Consider the following 22394-nt stretch of genomic DNA (forward strand, 5'->3'; position numbering starts at 1 on the left):
AAATGAGATGCTATGTTGACCAGGAGGGAAGCCAGGAGACAGGACACAAGCAGACAGGAGATACATGGCATAGAGTAATGGCATCTGAGCAGGTCTAGGCCTAAAGAGGGTCAGGTCAGGACACAGGATCACAGACATCTTGAGAGTTCAGGACCAAAGACTGGCAGGTTAAAGTCCCACCTTTGCCTCTAGGAATTCAGGCATGCCCATCACCTGGGAGGTGGGACTTCCCAGTCTCCACCATGAAGACAAAATGGTGCCCATTAAACCCAATACCCTACCATCCACCACGTGGCCAAAATGGCATTAGATTCAGCATCCTTACTTCAATAGCAGATACTGAATCAGTGAAGAAATATCCTACTATAAAAATCCTTGGACATTTTATGACCTGTCATGAACAATATGTGGTTGACATATTGTTGTTTCCTATAAAAGAGGAAACCAGTGGGCTGGGGATATAGCCTAGTGGCAAGAGTGCCTGCCTCGGATACACGAGGCCCTAGGTTCGATTCCCCAGCACCACATATACAGAAAACGGCCAGAAGCGGCGCTGTGGCTCAAGTGGCGGAGTGCTAGCCTTGAGCGGGAAGAAGCCAGGGACAGTGCTCAGGCCCTGAGTCCAAGGCCCAGGACTGGCCAAAAAAAAAAAAAAAAAAAAGAGGAAACCAGACTCAGAAACTTCAATGACAGAGTCGGGTGATCCTAGAAATGAAAGAATGACCCATCCTATCCCTAGGAAGCTAGGTGTGTGGACCCAACTTCCTAAACAGGACAGTCATTCACTGAGCTCAGGACTTCAGCATGCTATGGGAGCGATGCTCACTATGCCATGCACATACCAGAAACACCAGCCTCTGCCAAGTGGTAGACAGGAAGAAACGCCCCTTGCCCCGCGACCATGATGTGAAGGGACTCCTAAGGCTAATATTAATAATACTCCTGGACTTTCACCTCTGAGGATGAGGAGGGCCTCTTTAGAAACAAAACAAAATATCAACCACAACATAACAAACAATCAGGACCCCCAAACGTCTTTCCATCTGGATTGTAAAACAGTCTAGAAAAAAAAAAAAAAAAAAAAAAACCTTAGAGATCTAGAGAATAAAGGTGAAAGCCTTCCCAATGTCGGAGTGTGAGTAGTGTCTGCTGTAGGGCTTCAGGAGGCAGAGTTGTGGGTCCCTCAGTAGCCAAAGCTGCAGCCTGTCTGCCGGAAGCAGTCGCCCCAGGAGGCCCTTTGAGATGTTGCTTCTGATGTAACTCATCTGAGCTCGGTGTGTTAGCAAGAAACAATGTTTTTACAGCTCTTGCCTTACTTATGTGAGGAAACAAACAGTCCTTGTCCCAGGAAGGAGAGCTAAGAAGGAATCCTTTCCAAGAACCCAGTATTTCGTGTTGTCAAAGATTCTAGCATAGGTTTCAGATTGGAGAGAAAGACATCATCTGAGTGCCAACCTCTTTAGGTTGGCTATCACAGCAGACGGCCCAAATCGACAACTCATTTGGGAAGAATCTTTTCATAAGAGAAATTTGGACTGTGGATTTAACAAAGCCATGAGAAGCGGGAAAGGATGAAGTCAAGCTTCCTCGTTGAAACTTCCAGAGAGCTCAGGTGATGTGCCCCAGAGACTGTGGTTCAGCATATTCATAAAACTTTGAAACCATGTACAGATGTGCTACCACAGGGAGTCTTAAAGCATATATGACCAGGTGCCACTTTGGGCTAGGGAAACATAAATGCACAACGCTGCAGGACAGGATGCTGGTGAACAGGGGCCTGTGAGTAAAGCTCGGGCTTTGTTTCTTTGTCCCACTGTGTCTCCCATCTTCTTTCACCTGCCCAAGTTGCACTCTATCTGAAGCAGAGAACCCGGATGACATAGAAAGAATGACCCATCTATTTATTTCAGACAGAGGCAATTAAATCATTCTGCATTTTTACAAATTTAAAAATTTGCAAAAAGCAAAAAGCTCTAGTCTCCTGGTGTCCATCTCTTCTTCTCAGTTAAAAATCTTTTCATTGACCTTTTGGTTGTGAGTCGTGTGCTTCATTGGGCAAGGACTCTATGAGAGGCTCCTTAGGAGAATGTATTTCTGAGGCGGTGCTTCAGTGGCTGTTTCTAGTGAGCTTTGGTTAGGCAGTCTACAGTCTGCTTTGAAGCACACATGCCCTGGTGCTATCTTGACACTACAGGATGGCATGAGGTCCCTGTAGACATACTAGATGGATCCAAAGTTTATCCCTCCATCATGTCCTCTGGCCTAGGATGCAAATGGAATTTGAAGGAGTCAGAAAATGCTGCCAACCCACAAGTCTCATGAGTGATTTTGAGCTAGACACTCAATAATTCATGGTAGCTCAGGTGCTTTATATTTTATGTAAAGACAATAAGAAAGTAGTTCAATTTTCCTATTGCATAGCCTTTTTATAAGTTAATAATTATAACAGTGTATAATGCTGGTACAGGTTTATATACTTTAGACAGGAATTCTGATAAATTCAATTTCATGCAATTCCCATCAATGTATAGCAGAGTCATAGTTCTATGGTATATTACTGAGCATATCCCATGTATGGTTTAGTGAGGAGAGAGCCATATATTCTGTCAAATATCTCATGATAGAACTTCCTGCAAGCTAGTTTCTGGGTATAGACCTGATTTTTCCTTCACAACATGTACCTCTCAGAGTAGACTCTCTAGTCCATATTTATATTTGGGTAAAACCCTGGCTTTCACCTTGGTGTGATTGTACAAGGGAAGTCATCTGAGAATCTTCTTGGAAACTACAAAGCATATAAATGCATCCCACTGAACTCCAATTAAATTTCTTGTCGACTCTACTGCCACTTAGCCAGAACTCAAAAATGCCTGAGTGGCACCGAGCGCCAGTGACTCTGTAGCTCATACCTGTAATCCCAGCTCCTGACGAGGCTCAGGGCTGAGGATCATGATTTGAAGCGAGATTCTAAATGGAAGTCTATTAGACTCTTCCGTTCAATTAACCAGCATAAAACAATTGGAAATAGAGTTGTGGCTCAGAGACAGTGTCCAGACCCCAGAACTTACATTTGTATCACTTTTTCTATCTCTCAATTGGTTGCAAATTCCAGGAAAAAATTTCTATCACAAAAAAAAAGAGAATGGTATCAATTAAGCAGTAACACTATTGGCCACCTGCATGCGGCCTAGCATGCTCTGTAAGCGCTGTATCCTCATTGGCCGCCTGCGTGTGGCAAGTTTGACTGTGATGTTTTCGATATAAACAGGCTGGAAGGCCACACGGACACGTGGTCCCAACCCTGATCCTGCACACATGGTTGGCAGTTTCGGATCCCGAGTCTGGGCTGCAAGAAAAAAAAGCAGTAACAATAGAAAAAATGTGATTTGAAGAAAAATTAAGAAGTAGAAATCACAAGAGTTAGTGCTGGATACAATTTGGAGAAGATGTCAGAGAATTCCTAAAAACCACACATTTGAAAATTGATGAGAGTGACTCAAGAGACACCTTATAATAGTTGCCATGTTAAGATTATTGCAAGGGGCTGGGAACATGGCCTAGTGGCAAGAGTGCTTGACTCGCATACATGAAGCCCTTGGTTCCATTCCCCAGAACCACATACATAGAAAACAGCCAGAAGTGGCACTGTGGCTCAAGAGGCAAAGTGCTAGCCTTGAGCAAAAAGAAACCAAGGACAGTGCTCAGGCCCTGAGGCCAAGGCCCAGGACTGGAAAACAAAACAAAACAAAAAAAAGATTATTGCAAGCTGGGTGCAGGTGGCTCATACCTATAATCATCAGGAGGCTAAGATCTGAGGATCGTCGTTCAAAGCCAGCCAGAACAGGAAAGTCTATGAGACTCTTGTCTCCAGCAAACTACTCAGAAAAAGGCAGAAGTAACACTACTACACTGTTGGCAGGAGTGTAAACTTGTTCAACCACTCTGGAAAGCAGTATGGATGTTCCTCAAAAGGCTAAATATAGGGCTCCCCTATCACTCAGCAACCTCACCTCTGGGCATTTACCCAAATGATCATAAGCACAGTCACACTAAAGCTACCAGCACAACCATGTTCACTGCAGTGGTACTTACCACAGCTAAAATATGGAACCAACCCAGATACCCTTCAATAGATGAATGGATCAAGAAATTGTGGTGTATATAGACACAATGGAATTCTACACTTCTATCAGAAAGAATGGCATTGCTCCATTTATAAGGAAATGGAAGACTTGGGAGAAACCATACTAACTGAAACGAGCAAGACCCAAAGAAATATAAACTCTGTTTTACCTCATTGGGAATAAATAGTATATGTGTAGGACAGCCCTAGCAGATGATCACAATAGCTCAATGACTATGTATACATGAACATATAAGATGATGCTAAGAGAAATGAACTCCAAGATATGGAAACAAGAGATTTTTGTTGTTGTTATTTTTATTTTATTTTATTTCTTTTTGGCCAGTCCTGGTCCTTGGACTCAGGGCCTGAGCACTGTCCCTGGCTAGCACTCTGCCACTTGAGCCACAGCGCCACTTCTGGCCGTTTTCTGTATATGTGGTGCTGGGGAATAGAACCTAGGGCCTCGCGTATCCAAGGCAGGCACTCTTACCACTAGGCTATATCCCCAGCCCTGTTGTTGCTATTTTTAATGTACTATGTGAAATTATTTATCTTTTCTTGCATTTTTTTTCCCTATGGTTTATCCCCTGTTGTCACTGTGCGTGATTTTGGTACCCTGGGTATTGTATATACTTTTGTCTGAATTAGGGAAGGGAAGGGGAACAACAAAACAGTGAGATAAAGGATAAAAGTGAACCAATGCAACAGCAATACTTAGAAGGCAATATGCTATAACCAAACTGTACAACTTGGGGGGGGGGGGGACAAAATAGGGATGGAGGGAAGGTGGGAGAAAAATGAGGGAGGTGGTAACAAGTTTGACAAAAAATATACTCACTACCTTATGTATGTAACTGTAACCCCTCTGTACATCACCTTGACAATAAAATTAAATTTTAAAAAGCCAGAAGTGGTGCTGTGGCTCATGTGGTAGAGCGCAGGCCTTGATCAAAAGGGGCCTCAAGGACAGGATCCTGGCCCAGAGTTCAAGACCCAGGACTGGAAAAATAATTATTTTGATTGTAGTGAAGATAGCCAGCTAAATCGCAAGGAAAAAGAAATCCTTTGAAGTTGCTGAGTGTCACGCAGCGTGTGCTCTTCTTGCAGTAATGACAATGCAGAAACCTGCATGCAATGTCTCTGTTGAGGCACTAGAGACATGACACTCAAAGTTTTTACTGGTATTCATAAATTTCCACTTCTTTCTCCATCTCCATAGGTGATGATGCTGACCTTCTTCGGACTTGAGTAGAGAACCTCAGTTCCCCTGTGAAGAAAAGCTTACAGAGCTGCCTGAAACTGTTATCCTGAAAAGGTCTGCTTGCACTGGGAACTGTTGGCTCATGCATATATTCCTAGCTTTTTAGGGAGGCAGAGATCTGAAGAGCATGATCCAAACCCAGCCTGAGCCGGAAAGTCTGTGAAACTCTTATTTCTACTAAATTAGCAAAAAGCTAGAAGTGGAGCTATGGCCTGAGTGATAGAGTGCTAGCCTTGAGCAAAAGAAGCTCAGTGACAGTGCCCATGTCCCTGGCTTCAAGCCCAAGGACCACACACACACACACACACACACACACACACACACACACACACAATTACTTGCAAGGTTGACCTTTGGGGGCTGGCATCTTGGAACTTGGCTAGTAAACACTTCCTACAGTGAAAATGGATGTTTTAATTTTGAACACAATTAAATTGGATATAATTATAAGAAATACATTGAAACTATGCTAAATTGTGATAATAAACAGCCTCAAATTTTCAATGCCTTGCTAGAGGCATGGCTCAAGTAATGAAATACCTGCCTAGAAAGCACAAAGCCCTGAATTTAAATCTCACTACTCTCCCACCCCCAAAGAGTTTAGTGCCTTACCACAACCAAAGGGCAATTTTTACTTAAGTTCTCCCTTTTATTAAATTTACATTATTGTTATTATTAAGGTGATGCACATAAGAATTACAACGATATGAGTCAGGTAATGAGTATATTTCCTTTCATACAACGTCTTGTGTTCTCTCACTCTCTCCCAGTCCCTCTCTCCCATCTCTAACCACGAGTTGTATATTTAACTTGCAACAATGTCCAGTGAGCTCCACTGCTGTACATTTTTTACCCGTATTCCCTCAAGTTCTGTATCCTTCCCCCTCCCTTCCCAAAGATATACATGTGAATACACCAGACAAAAAAGTAGACAAAGAGGCTGGGAATGTCGCTTATTAGTAGAGTACTTGCCTTGCATGCATAAAGCTCTGGGTTTGATTCCTCAGCACCACATAAACAGAAGAAGCCCTAAGTGGCACTGTGGCTCAAGAGGTAGAGTGCTAGCCTTGAGCTAAAAGAAGCTCAGGGACGGTGTCAAGCCCTGAGTCCAAGCCCCAGGAATGGCAAACAAAAAAAAAAAAGACAATAAATATTTTTTATAATATATATATATATTATATATATAATATATATATAAATAAATATTTTTGTTAAAAAGAGCAATTTCTTGTTTCCATATCTTGGAGTTCATTTTTATATATATTATTTTATATAAATAAAGATATATGTATATGTATTATTTTATATATAAATTCACATAGGCATTACTTCTCTATGTTTCCTTCCTAAGAAGAAAATCTCATTGTGTATATCTAGAATGCTGTATAACTTATCATATCCCAATCTATTCTAGATCTAATTTCTGCATATCAGAGAGAACATGTGTTGTTTGTCTTTCTGAGCTTGACTTACCTCACTTAACATGACTTGTTCTAGTTCCATCCATTTCCCTACAAATGACATAATTTTATTCTTTCCAATTTCTTTTTTTTTTTTTTTTGGTCAGTCCTGGGCCTTGAACTCAGGGCCTGAGCACTGTCCCTGGCTTATTTTTGCTCAAGGCTAGCATTCTGCCACTTGAGCCACAGCGCCACTTTCTGGCCGTTTTCTGTATATGTGATGCTGGGGATTCAAGCCCAGAGCCTCATGTATACAAGGCAAGAAATCTTGCCACTAGGCCATATCCCCAGCCCCACTCTTTCCAATTTCTTCAATCCATTCATCTACTGTGGGAACATCTGGGCTGTTTCCATATTGTGGCTATTGTGAATGGTGCAGTAGTGAATATGGATGTATAGATGTCTTTATCCTATCTTGGCTCATGATGTTCACGGCAGATGCCCAGGATGGGTCTGTCTGGGTCAAGTAGAGGAGTTCTATGTTTAGTTTCTTGAGGCACCTCCGGACTACTGTCCAGAGTGGTTATACTAATTTACATTTCCACCATTAAGTTCTATCTTTTAGAGCTTAGTGGAAGTCAAAAGCTATATGTGGCAAGAAGCATGTGATCTTTGTTTCACACAGTCACTTAACAGACTCAGGCTGATAGAGATGCCACCATATTATTAACACTCATGACAGTTAAGGAGGCATCTGCAGATGTCTCCTATCATTCAATACCTATTGCTTAAAACTCATGACCTCAATCAACTGTAAAGTGGAAGTGGAAGCGGATGGGATGTTAGTGAGCCCTAGTGTCTCTGCCACGATATCCCAGTGAAAAGTCAATCAGGCATCCATGTCAAGTGTAGGTTGAGACAATGATTTAAAAACCATAGCATCTAGGAGGCATTTAAAGCCATCTTTTCTTATTACCTGAATCACAGTAGCCTAAGAAGAGCAATACTACCAAACTTTTTACTGATTAGGAGAAGTAAGAAATCCAGATTAGTAAAGTCCCTTCAAACTTCTCTGTAGTGAAACCTCACAAAACTAGTGAAAGTAATGTGTTAACATCTCTAAGAGGAAGGACATGATACCTGAGAAACCTACCCAGAAAGAGCCGGAGCCTCAGAGCACAGGGCCTGGGGTCTCTTATGTGGAAAGCAATAACTGGAACTGTCCCTCTTAATACATGAAATCAAAATCAGAGAACTCAAAACCAGAGTCAAAAATCAGAGAAAAAGCTGGCAGCTCTATGCCACAGATACCACTAGATGTCACTAGGAGGCCAATGTTAGAAACCCTGGAGAAAAGAAAGAACAAATGAGGCCTAAGTGGAGAAGGAAAAAGTTCCCCAAGATGGCCACAGGTAGTAGCTAGTGGACCCAGTGCCTGCACTGGCTACAACCATCCTAATGCAGAAATAAAAGGGAAGGAAGGAGGGGGAGGGAAGGAGGAAGGGAGGGAGAGAAGGTGGGAGAGATGATGAAACAGAAGTAGGATTCCTAAACTGTAATGACTTTAAAGTAGTCTTCATGAGTTCTTGCTACTACCTAATGTGCAGGACTGAGCAGGTATAGTTTTAGGCAGTTCTCGTGTGTGTGTGTGTGTGTGTGTGTGTGTGTGTGTGTGTGTGTATGTGTGTGTGTGTGTGTGTCTGTGTGTTCCTGAAGTGTAGTGATACATTTATTCAAAATAAGATGTAAGGCCTATGGATTTAAAATATATCCTTTGTCATATTTTTATTAACGTATATTAATTATACAAAAATGTTTCACCATGGTATTTCAAGCTTTCCCATATTATACTTTGATCAGATTAATCCCCTCCATTTCTCTTTTCCCTGCCCCTAGCTCCTACTTTGCAAATTTTAAATAGCTCTCTATACCATCTTCATACATAGACACAACGTATTTTAGTATTGTTCACCTGCCATCTTTCCCTTTTAAAATACAGAAAAATTCATAAATTTGCATGTCATTCTCATGGAGGTGCCGTGCTAATCCTGTATAGTTCAATTTTAGTATATGTGCTACCAAAGCCAGCACAAATGTAACCTTTAGGCCAAGGTAAAACAGAACTTTCTTTTGAAATAACAATGCTTATTTAGTCCTTTGGTAGACACTTTGGTAGACACTAAGTCCTGCTAATATATTCCATGTACCAAGAAAATACTTCTGGATATCCAGCAGGAAAAAGAAATTACGATAACTAAAAATATTTTATTATCACTTTAGCAAATGACGGTAGCAACTAGATCGTTAACTTGTTTTCTGTCCAATATAGCAAATAGTCAATGGAAAATTATGCCATAAAATATCACTGATCTGCCTAAACTTATCCTGAATACTATAGAACCAGAAGAAACTAAAATCCATTATTCTGCATTTCTCAGCTTTTTGCAGGTTAAGGCTCATTATTAAAATAGTATTTATGTGGCCAGGCCCTGGTGGCTCACACGTAATCCTAGCTACTCTGGAGGCCAAGATCTGAGGATTGATGTTCAAAGCCAGCCTTGGCTGGAAAGTCCGTGAGACTCTTATCTCCAATTAACCACCAAAAATTTGCAAGTGATGCTTGTGCTCAAAGTGGTAGAATTTCAGTCTGGAGCACAAAAGCTCAGCACCCAGGCCCTCAGTTCAAGCCCAATGACTGACAAATAAATAAAGTACTATTTATAAGCCAGAGGTGACAGTATACGTCTAATCCCAAATCCTTGGGACATTGAGGAAAGCACATGGGGCCAAATGGACAAGACTCCTGAGTCCCCAGTATCCCAGGGCCATTGGGAAAGCGAGGGTTTGAAATCACTATATCCTCATATTAAACACAGATAGAGGTGTTCCACCTAGGTTCACAGTGAACTCACTTGGGAATTAAAACAATGAATTCTGGCTCCCAAGATCTTTTCCACTGGTCTGAAGTACAGACATAACTTTTTTAAAATTTTTATTGTCAAACTGATGTACAGAGAGGTTACATTTTCATACGTTAGGCATTGGATACATTTCTTGTACTGTTTGTTACCTTGTCCCTCATTCCTCCCTTCCCCCTCCCCATTGCCCTTCCCTCCCATGAGTTGTTCAGTTCATTTACACCATATTTACAAGTATTGCTTTTGTAGTCATTTGTCTTTTGTATTTATTTATTATTATTATTTTTTTTTTTGGCCAGTCCTGTGGCTTGGACTCAGGGCCTGAGCACTGTCCCTGGCTTCTTTTTGCTCAAGGCTAGCACTCTCCCACTTAAGCCACAGCGCCACTTCTGGCCATTTTTGGTATATGTGGTGCTGGGGAATCGAACCCAGGGCCTCACGTATATGAGGCAGGCACTCTTGCCACTAGGCCATATCCCCAGCCCCTCGTTTGTCTTTTTTACCCTGTGTCTCTCGATTTTGATATTCCCTTTCAGTTTCCTAGTTCTAGTACCAGTATACACGGTTTCCAATGTACTCAGATAAGATATTGAGATAGTACAAGCACAGGAAGCGGATACAAAAAGATCATCAATAATAGAAGCTACGGTTACACGTAGCACGTTGAAAGTAGTTACAACAGTGATAGAACAATCGTTTCCATAACCTGGCATCATTACATGCAATAGGACAGAAATTCTAATTCTGTTCTCTACTAGCATTCTTTCTGCACATGACAGTCTGATTTATATCCTTCCTTTTACCTTACTGGGTAAGGTAATTGAAGTACAAAACTAACATCACTCCACACCATATAGCTTTGAAATCTACAGGAAAGTATTCAAGCAATTCAAACCACTGACATCCAAATCTTACCAAATACACTAAGGAGAGAACACTTCTTGAGTTATCATGACAAGCATCTTTTTCCTGTGTCTTTATACACATGTAGTATGAAAATCAGGCAAAAGAGTCATTCTTACCAACATTCTCATCTTTCAGAATGAGTAAGAAGATACTTCTTCATTTGGAACTGAGCCACAATCAAGTGTTTCAAAGCTAGCACAAGGCATTTCTCACATACCACTGGAAGTGGCAGTATTTGTCTTGGGTACTACAAATTTCAGCAGTCCAAACTGTGCATTCTTCCCTCCAACAAGCCACACCCTCTTCTCTTGAGATCAGTTTCTTTTCTGCTATCAGAGTATGGTGTCTGAGCATGAAAACAACAGTAGTTTTCTTTTCAGGAAATATACATAATTGGTATGTCTGCACCTGGCACAGTGCAAAGTGAAAGAACAAAGCCCTTCTCTAAATGTGGTTAAGAATTAAAGATCTGACAACTGCACTAAAGATGAACCCAGGAAACAGGTTAGACACTAAAGCCTGATTAGGTTTCCTGCTTAACCAGAATCTTAGAGAGGGGACAAGACAAGCTGGCAAGATTGTCTGGAAGAAACACGGACTTTTCTTCATGCTATTCATCCAAACACGGTCACTGACTCAGAACCAAGTGGCATATGGTGGCCACCACCATAATCTTGTTTGAATGATTAGTTCTTCCCCTAAATTTCTGACTGTACCAATAGTTACACTGGGTATTTAAAGGCTCCTTATTTTAATAGAGCACTTAGACATGATTAAATTTCTGTATTAATCCTATATGGTTCTGTTAATGAACTTTTTTTTTAAGCTGGACAGAGTTTTAATGTCACTAAAGGAACAGTATATTTTAAAGAACAGCTTTATATTCTAGAAAGAAGCTTTAGTTTTTTGGTCTGAAGTGTATTATGTTCCCTTTTAAGACCCACAGTAGTGTTTTTGCAAAGAGAACTAATATATTAAGCTGTACGGTGATGTATTTTTAATCACCCATATACAGTCTGTTATAAGAATTTTACTGGAATTCAGAGGCATCCCAATCTTCACAGTTATAAAAATAAAAAAGAAATGTACCCATATAAAAACTCCAGGTTACATGACTAAACAACGACACTTACTGGAGTGAATATACTTCCTGTATTCTGCAAGCTGTTTCAAGTACATATTTGACGGCCATCTGTGCTTTTCAACAAAACTGCGTTCTTCCACTAAAATTTTAAGAGAAAAGAATGTTAATTGAACATATTTGTTTTGAATCTGTTAAGGTATAACTATTAAATTTCCTACACAGTAGATGAGATTCATTCTGTTATATACCCTTCCCTCTTCCCTGAAGCTTTCCAGAATCATTTAATACTACTTTAGCCAACACCAGGCTTTTTGTTGTGTTTGTTAAATGATTTCCAATTATAAGTGGCTTGTCCATACATTCACCAAGTAGTATTTATTATTTCCCTTTTCTTTTTCAGTAAAACCTTTGTCTGTCCTGGAGGGTAATTCACTTATTTTCACTTAGTCTCTTTGAAGTGAACCTTCTAAACTCTGTACTCTTGTCCTACCTTCAACTCGGTCCTCGTTATCAAATAATCTATCCATTCTCTTGTGATTGCTACTGCTCCAGAGGACTGACTTCTCCTAAAGTTCATTCTTTGGTTTCTAGGCTTTCATGTTGGATCCCACCATTCTGAAACTCCAGGTCTTTCACTCTGCTAGTTTCCCTAGTCTTGGTGAAACATACCCTGCCCTAGCCTGCCAGTGGAATCATGTTTACTGAGTAAAACTTTATATAGAACTCTCAGCTATAAAACAGATAAAAGCAAACTACACTGAAAGGAAAATTCAAGAGAGATAATTTTTGCCCTCCTCTTTCCCTTTCTCTTTCTTTCCTACCCACCCCTTTCTGTCCCCAACTGAAGACAACCTTCAGGCATTTCTGTGAAGAGCTTCTGTCCAGAGTTTGAAAGTACTTGACCAAGTATTCCTTAATTACCTTGTCATTTTCTGTTGTTGTTGGTCGTGGGGCTTGAACTCTGGGCCTGAGTGCTGTCCTTGAGCTAAAGAGCTCTTCAGCTTAAGGATAGTGCTCTATCACTTGAGGAGCCACAGAGCCACTTCCCGTTTTCTGGTGGCTAAGTGGAGATAGGAGTGTCAAAGACTTTCCTGCCTGGGCTGGCTTTGAACTGTAATCCTCAGATCTCAGCCTCTTGTGTAGCTAGGATTATAGGAATGAGCCACCAGCACCTGGTAATTTCCTTGTCTTTCCAGTTCAAGTTTCCCCCTTGCATCTATGCTGGATAATAGCATAAGCACACTGTAATTAATTGCAGATGAATCTGACTGTCTACTCTGAAAGCTATTCCATTTTCATTTCTTTCCTTTTATGTAGTATTAGGAATCTCACCCTTTGACTGGTTTCTGTCTTACAGTTTATCTTCGAAATTGTATTACATATACACAGCAAATTCACAATACTTCATCAATTAAAAATTGTTATTCCAAAGTAATATAAGGAGTGCCTACATAAATGTACTTAAGAGATACAAATATCTAACTTTAAAAGACCATGTAGTTTATTTATTTTTATTTTTATTTATTTTTTTGCCAGTCCTGGGCCTTGGACTCAGGGCCTGAGCACTGTCCCTGCCTTCTTTGTGCTCAAGACTAGCACTCTAACTCTTGAGCCACAGCACCACTTCTGGCCATTTGCTATATATGTGGTGCTGGGGAATCGAACCCAGGGCTTCATGTATATGGGGCAAGCACTCTTGCCACTAGGCCATATTCCCAGCCCAAAGACCATGTATTTTAACATGTGTATAACAGTACTTGAGATCCTTTATAAGAAATTATTAAAGTACTATTTAAATTTTGCTTCTGACTTATTTAGGTAGTTAAAACTAAGATCTCAGAAGTGGTGCTGTGGCTCTAAGTGCTAAGGTGCTAACCTTAAGCAGTAAAGCTCAGGGATAGTGCCCAGGCCCTGAGTTCAAGCCCCATGACTGACCAAAGAAGCAAAAAGAAAACACAAAATGAAACAAAACCTAAAATCTCATTTACCACAAGTAAATGCTAACCTAAGGCAGTTTGACTACTCTATCTCTCAGACAAAAATGTACCGCACTTAAAAATGAATGCCATTCCAACTATAAAATAATCATCAGAAAATCTGTTGTGTAACAGAAGTCAAACTGCTTATGTAACGCAAGTAACAATAAATAAAAGTGTCATGCAGTTGTTGAATCACTTAAAGGGACTATATTAAATTTTCTTAACTTACCAAAACTACAGTTTTTGCAATTATATCTCAAGAACAAAGACTACACATATTTACTTTTTGCTATTAGAAATGGAATTCAGGCTTCTGCTCTACCACTTGAGCTGGGCACTGCCCTGCCCCTCCCCCCAGAAGCTTTCTTCTCAAAGTGAAATTGGTGATCTACCTGAAAGGTCCTGAAATTCAGGCTTTTGACTGAAGATGAGGTAGTTAGTGGCAATGAAATGAAGTAGCCAGGTGGAGAGGCAATCAGAGTGGTGAAACTGCAAGACAATGAGAAGGAAAAAACATTGCACATAAGAATCACCATTATGAAATTGCAGCCAGACAACGGCCTGAGAGAAATCAAGGAGAAGCTTCCTTCCACGTTTGTCTCCGTAATGCGGCCTTCACAGGACTGTCACTGCAGAGAGAGTAGTGTTATTTATAAGTAATAATAAACACTTCATTCAATGAAGGAGAAACAACACTAAGATGCTGCCGCTGAAGTGATTAACACAAAACTGTTGCTCTTAGAGACTGAATTGAAGCTTTTAATTCACCGTCATAGAATTCCCTAGCTGCACTTGTACTTCCATCACAGAAAAATATTATAGAGAGCACCAGCCAGACGAGTCCATCTGAGGAGCAAACCCAGAACTATTTTGAGGAGGAAACACCATCGGCCAAGGGTGTGAGTTTTCACGTGCAAATATTGCTATGAGCAGGTAAGGTTTGAACAGCTGCTTTGAGTGGACCTGCGGTTACACTGAGCATGACTTCCTGCACAATTCTCCCCATGGTGAGTTCAAAAAGCTGCATGCTGAAGGAAACTGAGAGCAGTATGGCCACTGACATCAAAACCTTGGGGTCAAAACACTGACACTCACTAGTCCAGCCAATCACTGACTCAAAGAACGTGCTGAGTAAGTACAGTTTATTGCTGTTATCATCATCCTTGTGATACAATATGTGTAGCAGGTGGCTTCCCATATTATCCACACCTAAGTGTACAGCACAGTGCACTAAGTATACTCACGTACTTATGCCACTAGTACCCCTATGGAGTTCCAGAACTATTTTATCACTCCAAACTGAAAGTCCACATCCGTTACATAATAACTACTCTTATCCTCCCATCCTTGGGCCCTGGTTATCTCTACTTTACTTTCTGTCATTATAAACCTGACTAATCTCAGTGTCTCATATGAGTGAAATGTTTAGCCCCGTCTCTTAGCCTCATGTTCTCCAAGGCTCATTCACAGTGTAGCATATATCAATGCCATTCATTTATAAAGACCAACGGTATTATATTACATGTGCATGGCACACTGTTCATCCTCAGATAGACATTAGGATGTATCCAGCTTTTGGTTGTGGATGGTGCTTTTCAGAATACTCACAAATATTATAAAAGTGGTGGGTAAGTAGTAATATTATGCAAGCATAGTAAATAGCATTAAATTAACATTATTATTTCATATCTTAAGGAATAAACAAAAACAAGAACTTTCAATAAGCTATATAGTATGAAAATATTTCAATATAGGTTCAAAGCATATTGTACAAACAAACACATATCTTTTTTATCACTACACAGAATTTCTGAGCTGGAAGGAACTTTACAGTTTTATGTCCTATCACATTTTAACTTTTTCCCCCTCTTTAAGCACATAAATATGAGCTAAAGGTAATGGAGTATGACATGTAGTTATTTTAACAAAAGCAATGAAGCCATGAGAAGACTGACTCAGAGTAGATAACCTACCACCAGAAGGTCAGGACATCAGGACATGGCCTAAGGGTTATGACTTGGAAAGAGAAAAGAAATCAGAGATAAAAGCTGGCTATAAAAATATGCTTCAAATGCACAATCTTATACTTTCTGATGAGTGTGTGTGTGTGTGTGTGTGTGTGTGTGTGTGTGTGTGTAGGTCTTGGGCTTGAACTCAAGGCTAGAGCATGTCCCTTAGCTTGGTTGTGCAAGGCTGCTATTCTATTACTCGATCCATACTTCTACTTCCAGTTTTTTGCTGGTTAAATGGAGATTAAAGTCTCATGGACTTTTCTACCTGTGCTGGCTTTGAACTATGATCCTCAGATAGCGGCTTCCTTATTAAAAGGTAGGATTATAGATACATATCATTGGTGCCCTAGCTGGAATCTTACTTGTGACTAAGATTTAAGATACCACCATTGTAAGCTCTTGACATGAGATAGAAAGCATCTCTTTGTTAAAACTAGGTTTTCAGGAAAGTATATACTGTCATAGTAAGTTTAAACTGAAGTAGAATAAAAGGGAAAGGTATTAAAAAGTCCATAAACTAAATGCGATACAACCTCAGAGCTATATAAAGAATATGGCAGTATTACCTAAGAGCCACAGAAAAGAGCCAGAATTATATGGACCCAGGTAGCCAAATATTAGATACACATTCTAAGAACACATACTAAATTTTAATATGATAGTACATACAACTTTACAGTATTCAACAAATTTTACATAGCTATTGCTTCCATGGAAGAAGAGAAGGAATCGTCATTTTGGTCAGAAATTGATTTGTTAGAGAAAAACAAACAAACAAACAAACAAGGATCTCTGGTGTATTAACAGATGGAACATAGCCAAGCACTGGTGGCTCATGACTGCACTCCTAGCTACTTGGGAGGCTGAGATCTGAGGGTCATGGTTGAAGCTAGTCAAGGCAAGTAAGTCCATGAGACTCTTATGTAAAATTAATCATCAGGAAAAAAACAAAAAACAAAAAAAGACCTGGAAGTGGACATGTGGCAGCTCAAAGTGCGAGAGTTCTAGCCTTGAGCAAAAGAGCTCAGGGACAGCACCCAGGCCCTGAGTTCAAGACCACAACATCATCCAAAAAAAAAAAAAAAAAAGGAAGAAGGAAAGAAGTTCTTTGACAGAAATATGAACCAAAGCTAGAATCATGGTAGACAACTGAGAGAAGGTAGGAGAGAATGGAAAGAAAAGTGAAAAATACCCAAACTGCCCATCTCTCAAAGACATGGATGCTCAGTCTGTCTCAAACTGTGTTTCGCTAAATTCCTCACATAGCTGGTAAAACATTCAAAGAAAGGGAAACTGCAAGGATTAGCAAAGTACACTAGTTTCTCCTGTATAAAAGTTTCACTTTCTGACATACACAGGAAATGAATGAAGACATAAACTAATTTCATCTAATCACCCCTATCACTATACAGGGGCTCAACTTGTCATTTTCTTTTAGAAGCTCTGAGAAGTCATCTTTTTTTGTGGGGGAAGGGCGACTCAATGGAAATTCAATTTCCTATCATGCCTGTGTGACTCAGCAGAGCACTACACCCAAATGATTCTGGCTAAGGACCACTGACGAAAGAAAAATTCCACATTCATTAATTCTGCTGCAACACTACGTAGTCACAGACACCACTGTGTCTCGTAAAAATATTTTTAAGATATCTTATAAAAGTATTTAAAGGGCCGGTCACTGTGGGGGCTCAGGACTAGCTGCCACCTTAGTCTAGAGATGGAGGAGTTCACCGCCACCCCTAGTCTGGTACCATGCATTTCACAGTGGCCTTCTGGAGACAATGCCTGAGTCCACAGAAGCGACTTGAGCACAGAGAACTTCAGGTGTGTACCACCATGACCAGCATGAATTCTTCACTGGAAGGACAAGCTGGCCACACAAAATGGATTCCCCAACCACTTCAGCCCATCACTGTAGGAAAAGCAAGCACTCCAGTGCTGAAGCACATGTCCAAGGGCTCTGCAGCGAGAGAGGACTGGCCCCAGAACCTGGATTCTGCACATATTGGAGCATCATTTGGATGTGGATGGTTAGCTGACTGCTTGGCTAGCAGATTTGTTTTAGTCATCTGCAGTTATCATTCTTCCTTCCGTACCCGTGTGGATTTCACATACCACCTGGATGGAAGCAACTCATAATTCTCAAACACTGTCATTCCTCCCATGACTGTGTTTCTGAATCCTCTGAGCTCACCACCAAAGTGTGTGCAACATGTGCTCATTGTGCATGGTCTAGGTGTGCAGCATGTCTAGTGCTCATGGCCAGCAGCCAGCAGCTCATGAGTACGTTCTAATCAAGACCTGATCAGAATACAAGTGACAGTAAATATGTGCAGAACAAGAGGATAGGGGCAGATAGCTATGTTTCTTGGTGCCACTTCCTGAAGAGCAGTTGGAAGCCTAGTGGAAACTCTGGTGACCACAGCTGTATGATGGAAGCCAGGAAAGTGGACTTGTAAAACTTTGCATGTATCTGGTAAGAGCAGGTCCCCCAAACAAACTAGACACTGTTGTACAGGGGAGGAGCTGTGGGAGCAGTTCTCATCATGAGTCCACCCATTCTACCTGGATTACAAGATTCTAACCCCGCCCCCATTTTTTCATGTTTCTCTCTGACCAATGAGATACAAGAACTGGGGCCACACCCACATTCTACGTTACCTAGTTACACTGGTATTCCTTTTGGTGACTTACACCACTACCAGCCATTGAAGAGGGTAGAGGTGCTAAGTGGTGAGTGAGAGAACTGAGGTGATTTTTGGAAATAGAGTAGGAAACAGAGAATCGTTTTTAGTGACTCTGAGAACAAAAGTGATTTCAAAGAGCCTGGGAATGGGGCCCCCTCATCTTTCCCATCCCAGTGCTGAGATGTCTGAAAAAACAAGAGAAAAGAAAATAGCTTCAGGAAAGAAACTCCTTCAAGAGTATCAGCAGAGAAATTGTCCTGACAGGCTTGCAGTTTCCAAGAGGAAGAAGAAAACAAAAAAGGGAGATGTCCCCAAAACGAACACGACAGGGGACTGTCATTCAACTGAGGGTGTAGCCAGAGATCACACTAACTCGGAGCCTTTGGACACAATGACAGCTGTCACAGTCCAGACTGTCCCGGGTCCCAATGACACCAAGGATCTAGAAAGGCGCTACCAACACCTGATGCTTGCCCTGGACTCCAGCAGAATACGCAACCAGCAGCTGTGGAGTGTGATTGAACAACTAAAGCAGGAAAGGAAAGAGCTCCAGGATCAACAGGGCAAAGAGAATGAGAAGATGGCCTGTATTGTGGAAGCACAGAAGATAGATCTGGAGCTCCACAAATTATCAATTCAGATGTTGGTTTCAGAAAATTCTGATTTACAATCTGCCCTGGCCCACGTGCAGCAGCTGGCCAATGAAAGAGAAGCGGAGCATGCCGATCGTGCCAGCCGCCTGCAAGCTTCGCAGCAACGCGTGGAGGAGCTAGAGAGGACACTGTCTGCAGCCTTCACCATGCAGAATGAGGCAGAGACCAGCAACCTCGAGCTCACCAACGCCCTGAATAACCTGAAGCTGCAGCTCCAGGACAAGATCGGAAGCTATGATAACCTGGAGGAAGAGAACACCAAGCTGCAGGAGAGGCTGGACGTGCTCCTGACGCAGAAGGCCGACACGGAGATCAAAAGTCCTGAGTTACAAGTACTGGAAGAGCGGGCAGAGTTGGAAAGACAACTAGACAGCATGAAAGCGTTGGTGGCAACATTAACGGTGGAGAGAGACACCTTTGCGGAGGACCTGAGGGTAGAGCGCTCCAGGTGGGATGAGAAGGCCCAGCAGCTGTTGGCGCAGAACAGCCAATTGACAGAGGAGAAAGAGCAAGGGGCGAGGCAGGTGTTGGAGCTGGAGAGCAACGTGATGGCGCTGAGAAAGCAGCTGGCAGAGCAACAGGCCCAGGCCTTCCAGTTGCAGAAGGAGCTCAAGAACCTGGAAGAACAACATCACATCCAGATACAGGAAACCCAGAGCCTTCGTTTCCAGAACCTGGAGCAGCAGGAGAGGCTGAGGATATTGGAGAAGAAGGCCGAGGCATGGGAGCAGCAAGCTGAGGATCGACGCAAGAGCTTTGAGACCATGGAAAAGGAACGTGAGACCGTGCGATGCACACTGCTGCACAACGAAGAACTGAAACACCAGCTGGCCCAGCTGCGGGACGCCTTCCACAGGCTGAGTGAAGACAAGGAGGCGCTCGCCAGTATCCTGCACTCGGAGCAGCAGGACAAGAAACAGCTGCAGGAAAAGCTGGAGCAGCTCGAGAAGAAGTCAACTGAATGCAAAGAGATCGCTGAAGCAAAGAGCCAAGCAGCTCAGAATTTGCAGGAGCTGCATGACCAGTACCTAGAGCAGCTGCGGGAGCTCAGAGCCGCCTGTGAGCGGCACGTGGCCTCCCATCAGCAGCTGACGTCCGAGAAGGAGGCCTTGCGGCAGCACCTGCTGAAGCAGACCCAGCTGCTGGAGCAGCTGCAGCAGGAGCAGGTGCAGACCAAGTCAGAGGACCAAATGGGACCTCAAAAGTTGCAGGACACATTGAAGTACCTAGAAGCACCAAGGCAGGAGAATGAGCAGCTTCGGGCCCAGCTGAGTGGCCTGGCTCTCCCGAGGGAAGGGGAAGGAATAAGCCTAAGAGAAGAAAAGGGTAAGAAGATGATACCCTCTGATGTGACAGTTCCAGAGTATGAAGCACTAGCAATTGCTCAATCAAAGGCAAACCTCAGGCAGCAGCTGCAGGAGCTGCAGGCCCACTGCAGGTGCCTGGCCAACCTGGAAGCCCAGTGCCAGACCAAGCTGGAGCATCAGCCCATCTTCCCCAAGAGCTGGAGCCATGGCGTGTCTGGAGACAGGAAGCAGAATGCACACATACCCAAGATCAAGCTGAAACTCCATTTCACCCACAACCTGCCTGACAAGGTGGACTACCAGAGTCAAGTGGACGGCCTCCACCATCAGTGTGACCAGCTGTCCAAACACATCAGTGCCATCCAAGAGTCTATAGTTTTCTACAAAGAACAGATGGACGTTCTTGATGAGATGTATCAGGAGAAAGACCAGTGTGTCACCCAGCTGTCCCAGGAGGTGAGTGAAAAGAAGAAGCAGCTGCAGGAGCTGCTACTGCACCTTGCAGGGGAAGGCACGGAGGGTCAGGACAAGATGCCGGCAGCCATCCACACCCTCGCTGCTGAGGGCCCCTCAGACCTGTTGCACCCTACAAAGGTGGAAGTTATGGAGGAGCAGGAGCAAGGTTTTGAAGACATTCCACTTGAAGACAGTCTGGCACCTGCCCCAGGAGAGGCTGGGGTGTCTTGCCCCATGCTGAAGCCCACCACAGAGCAGATCATGCCTCTGTTGCCTGGTATCCAGCCCCACCAAGAGCCTGCAGGCCTGGGCAATGAGCCCTCCTTCCCATTCTTCTCGAGACTCATGCAAATGATGAGTTTGGGACAATGACTATCTAAAGACCTGGCAGCCACTCTGCTCTTACATTACTTTGGGAAATGGCAGCTGGTGGCACTCTCTGAGGCCTTGTTACAACGGGAGATGGGAAGGGGTAACTGCAGACCAGACAGGACAGACACTGCTAGGAGGTGGCCCAAACACAAGTTTGGAGAGCAACGGCATTGTTTTCGTTTATTGTACTAGTGACGTTATTTTATAACTCACTTCCAAATTAACCTATTCATTATATTATCCTCTGATATAGTTTCATGTTTATTTATGAAGTCGTTTTCCTATTTCTTCAGATTTGTTGAAGGAAACATTAATAGTTTCCTCAAATGAGTCATTTCATTATTAAACATTAGATGTATATGAATTCACCCATTTCTTAAAAACTGCAACACTGAATTTTCTCATTTATATTTTAAGATATTACTATGGAAGTACACTGAGTTAATAAGACAGCACAAAATGTGAAAAAGTAGAAGAGGTTATTAAACCTTACAGTTTGGAAAAAAGAAATAATTATTCCTAGAACAAACAGAGGTGTCCGGTAGTGGAAAAACATACACTAAAGAAGTACGGAAATGTAATGTAGAGTAATATGCACACTATAGAACATCTATGGTGAGATTATCAAGCACCAAGTTTGCACTTATGAATTTTTCAAGTGATGAATGTGGCATACTGTTCATTGGACCTGTTGAAATAATAAAATTCAAAACTAAAAGGCTAGTAAGTTGTTTTCATTGCATCCACACCTTGGCTTTCTTGAGTAGGTCGACGATGTCGAGGCTCATGGAGGCGAGCTCCCGGCTGGGCGTACTCTGCAGCTGCGTGATGATGAACAGCTCACAGATGTGCTGCAGCCTGGACACTTGGTACATCTCAGCACAGATCAGGAGACACATGGCCTGGAAGATGCCAGCTGATGCGAGAAGGGAAATAAGAGACACAAACGTGATGAACGACTGCTCTGATGACCACAGAAAGCACATCCCCAACAAGAAAGGTGTTAGCCAGTGTAGACTACAGTTCCCAGGAAAGGCCTCGAGGCAGTCCCCACTCCAAACTATGACTCCACTGTACAAGAATCTAGGAAGCTTCCAGCTTGGAAGGAAGTCTTCTTTTTTCTTTCAATTCACCAGAAGGTGATTCTGTAACTACCCTTAATCAATGCACAGGTATAAACTCACTACACTGTTAGCTAATCCCAGTCCCTGCGATTTTGCTTTCTTGGCTTTA

The 22394-nt window shown here is 42.3% G+C and overlaps 1 protein-coding gene and 1 non-coding gene across 2 annotated transcripts; both read right to left on the minus strand.

The window, feature by feature from the left end:
- Window positions 1-8776: 8776 nt before the first annotated feature.
- LOC125344957 lies at window positions 8777-8878 on the minus strand. Its single transcript, XR_007209680.1, has one exon. It is a non-coding gene; the product is annotated as a U6 spliceosomal RNA (small nuclear RNA).
- A 2866-nt stretch (window positions 8879-11744) lies between these two features.
- On the minus strand, window positions 11745-22188 carry LOC125344956 (rho-related BTB domain-containing protein 3-like; the record flags this gene model as incomplete). Its single annotated transcript, XM_048337233.1, has 3 exons — window positions 21911-22188; window positions 14067-14163; window positions 11745-11834 (listed from the first exon to the last, which is right to left on the minus strand). Coding segments are annotated over exons 1-3 (424 nt in total), but the record flags the coding sequence as incomplete, so codon positions are not given.
- Between the last annotated feature and the right edge of the window lie 206 nt (window positions 22189-22394).

This window comes from Perognathus longimembris, unplaced genomic scaffold (assembly GCF_023159225.1).
Source record: "Perognathus longimembris pacificus isolate PPM17 unplaced genomic scaffold, ASM2315922v1 HiC_scaffold_4831, whole genome shotgun sequence".
NCBI lineage: Eukaryota > Metazoa > Chordata > Mammalia > Rodentia > Heteromyidae > Perognathus > Perognathus longimembris.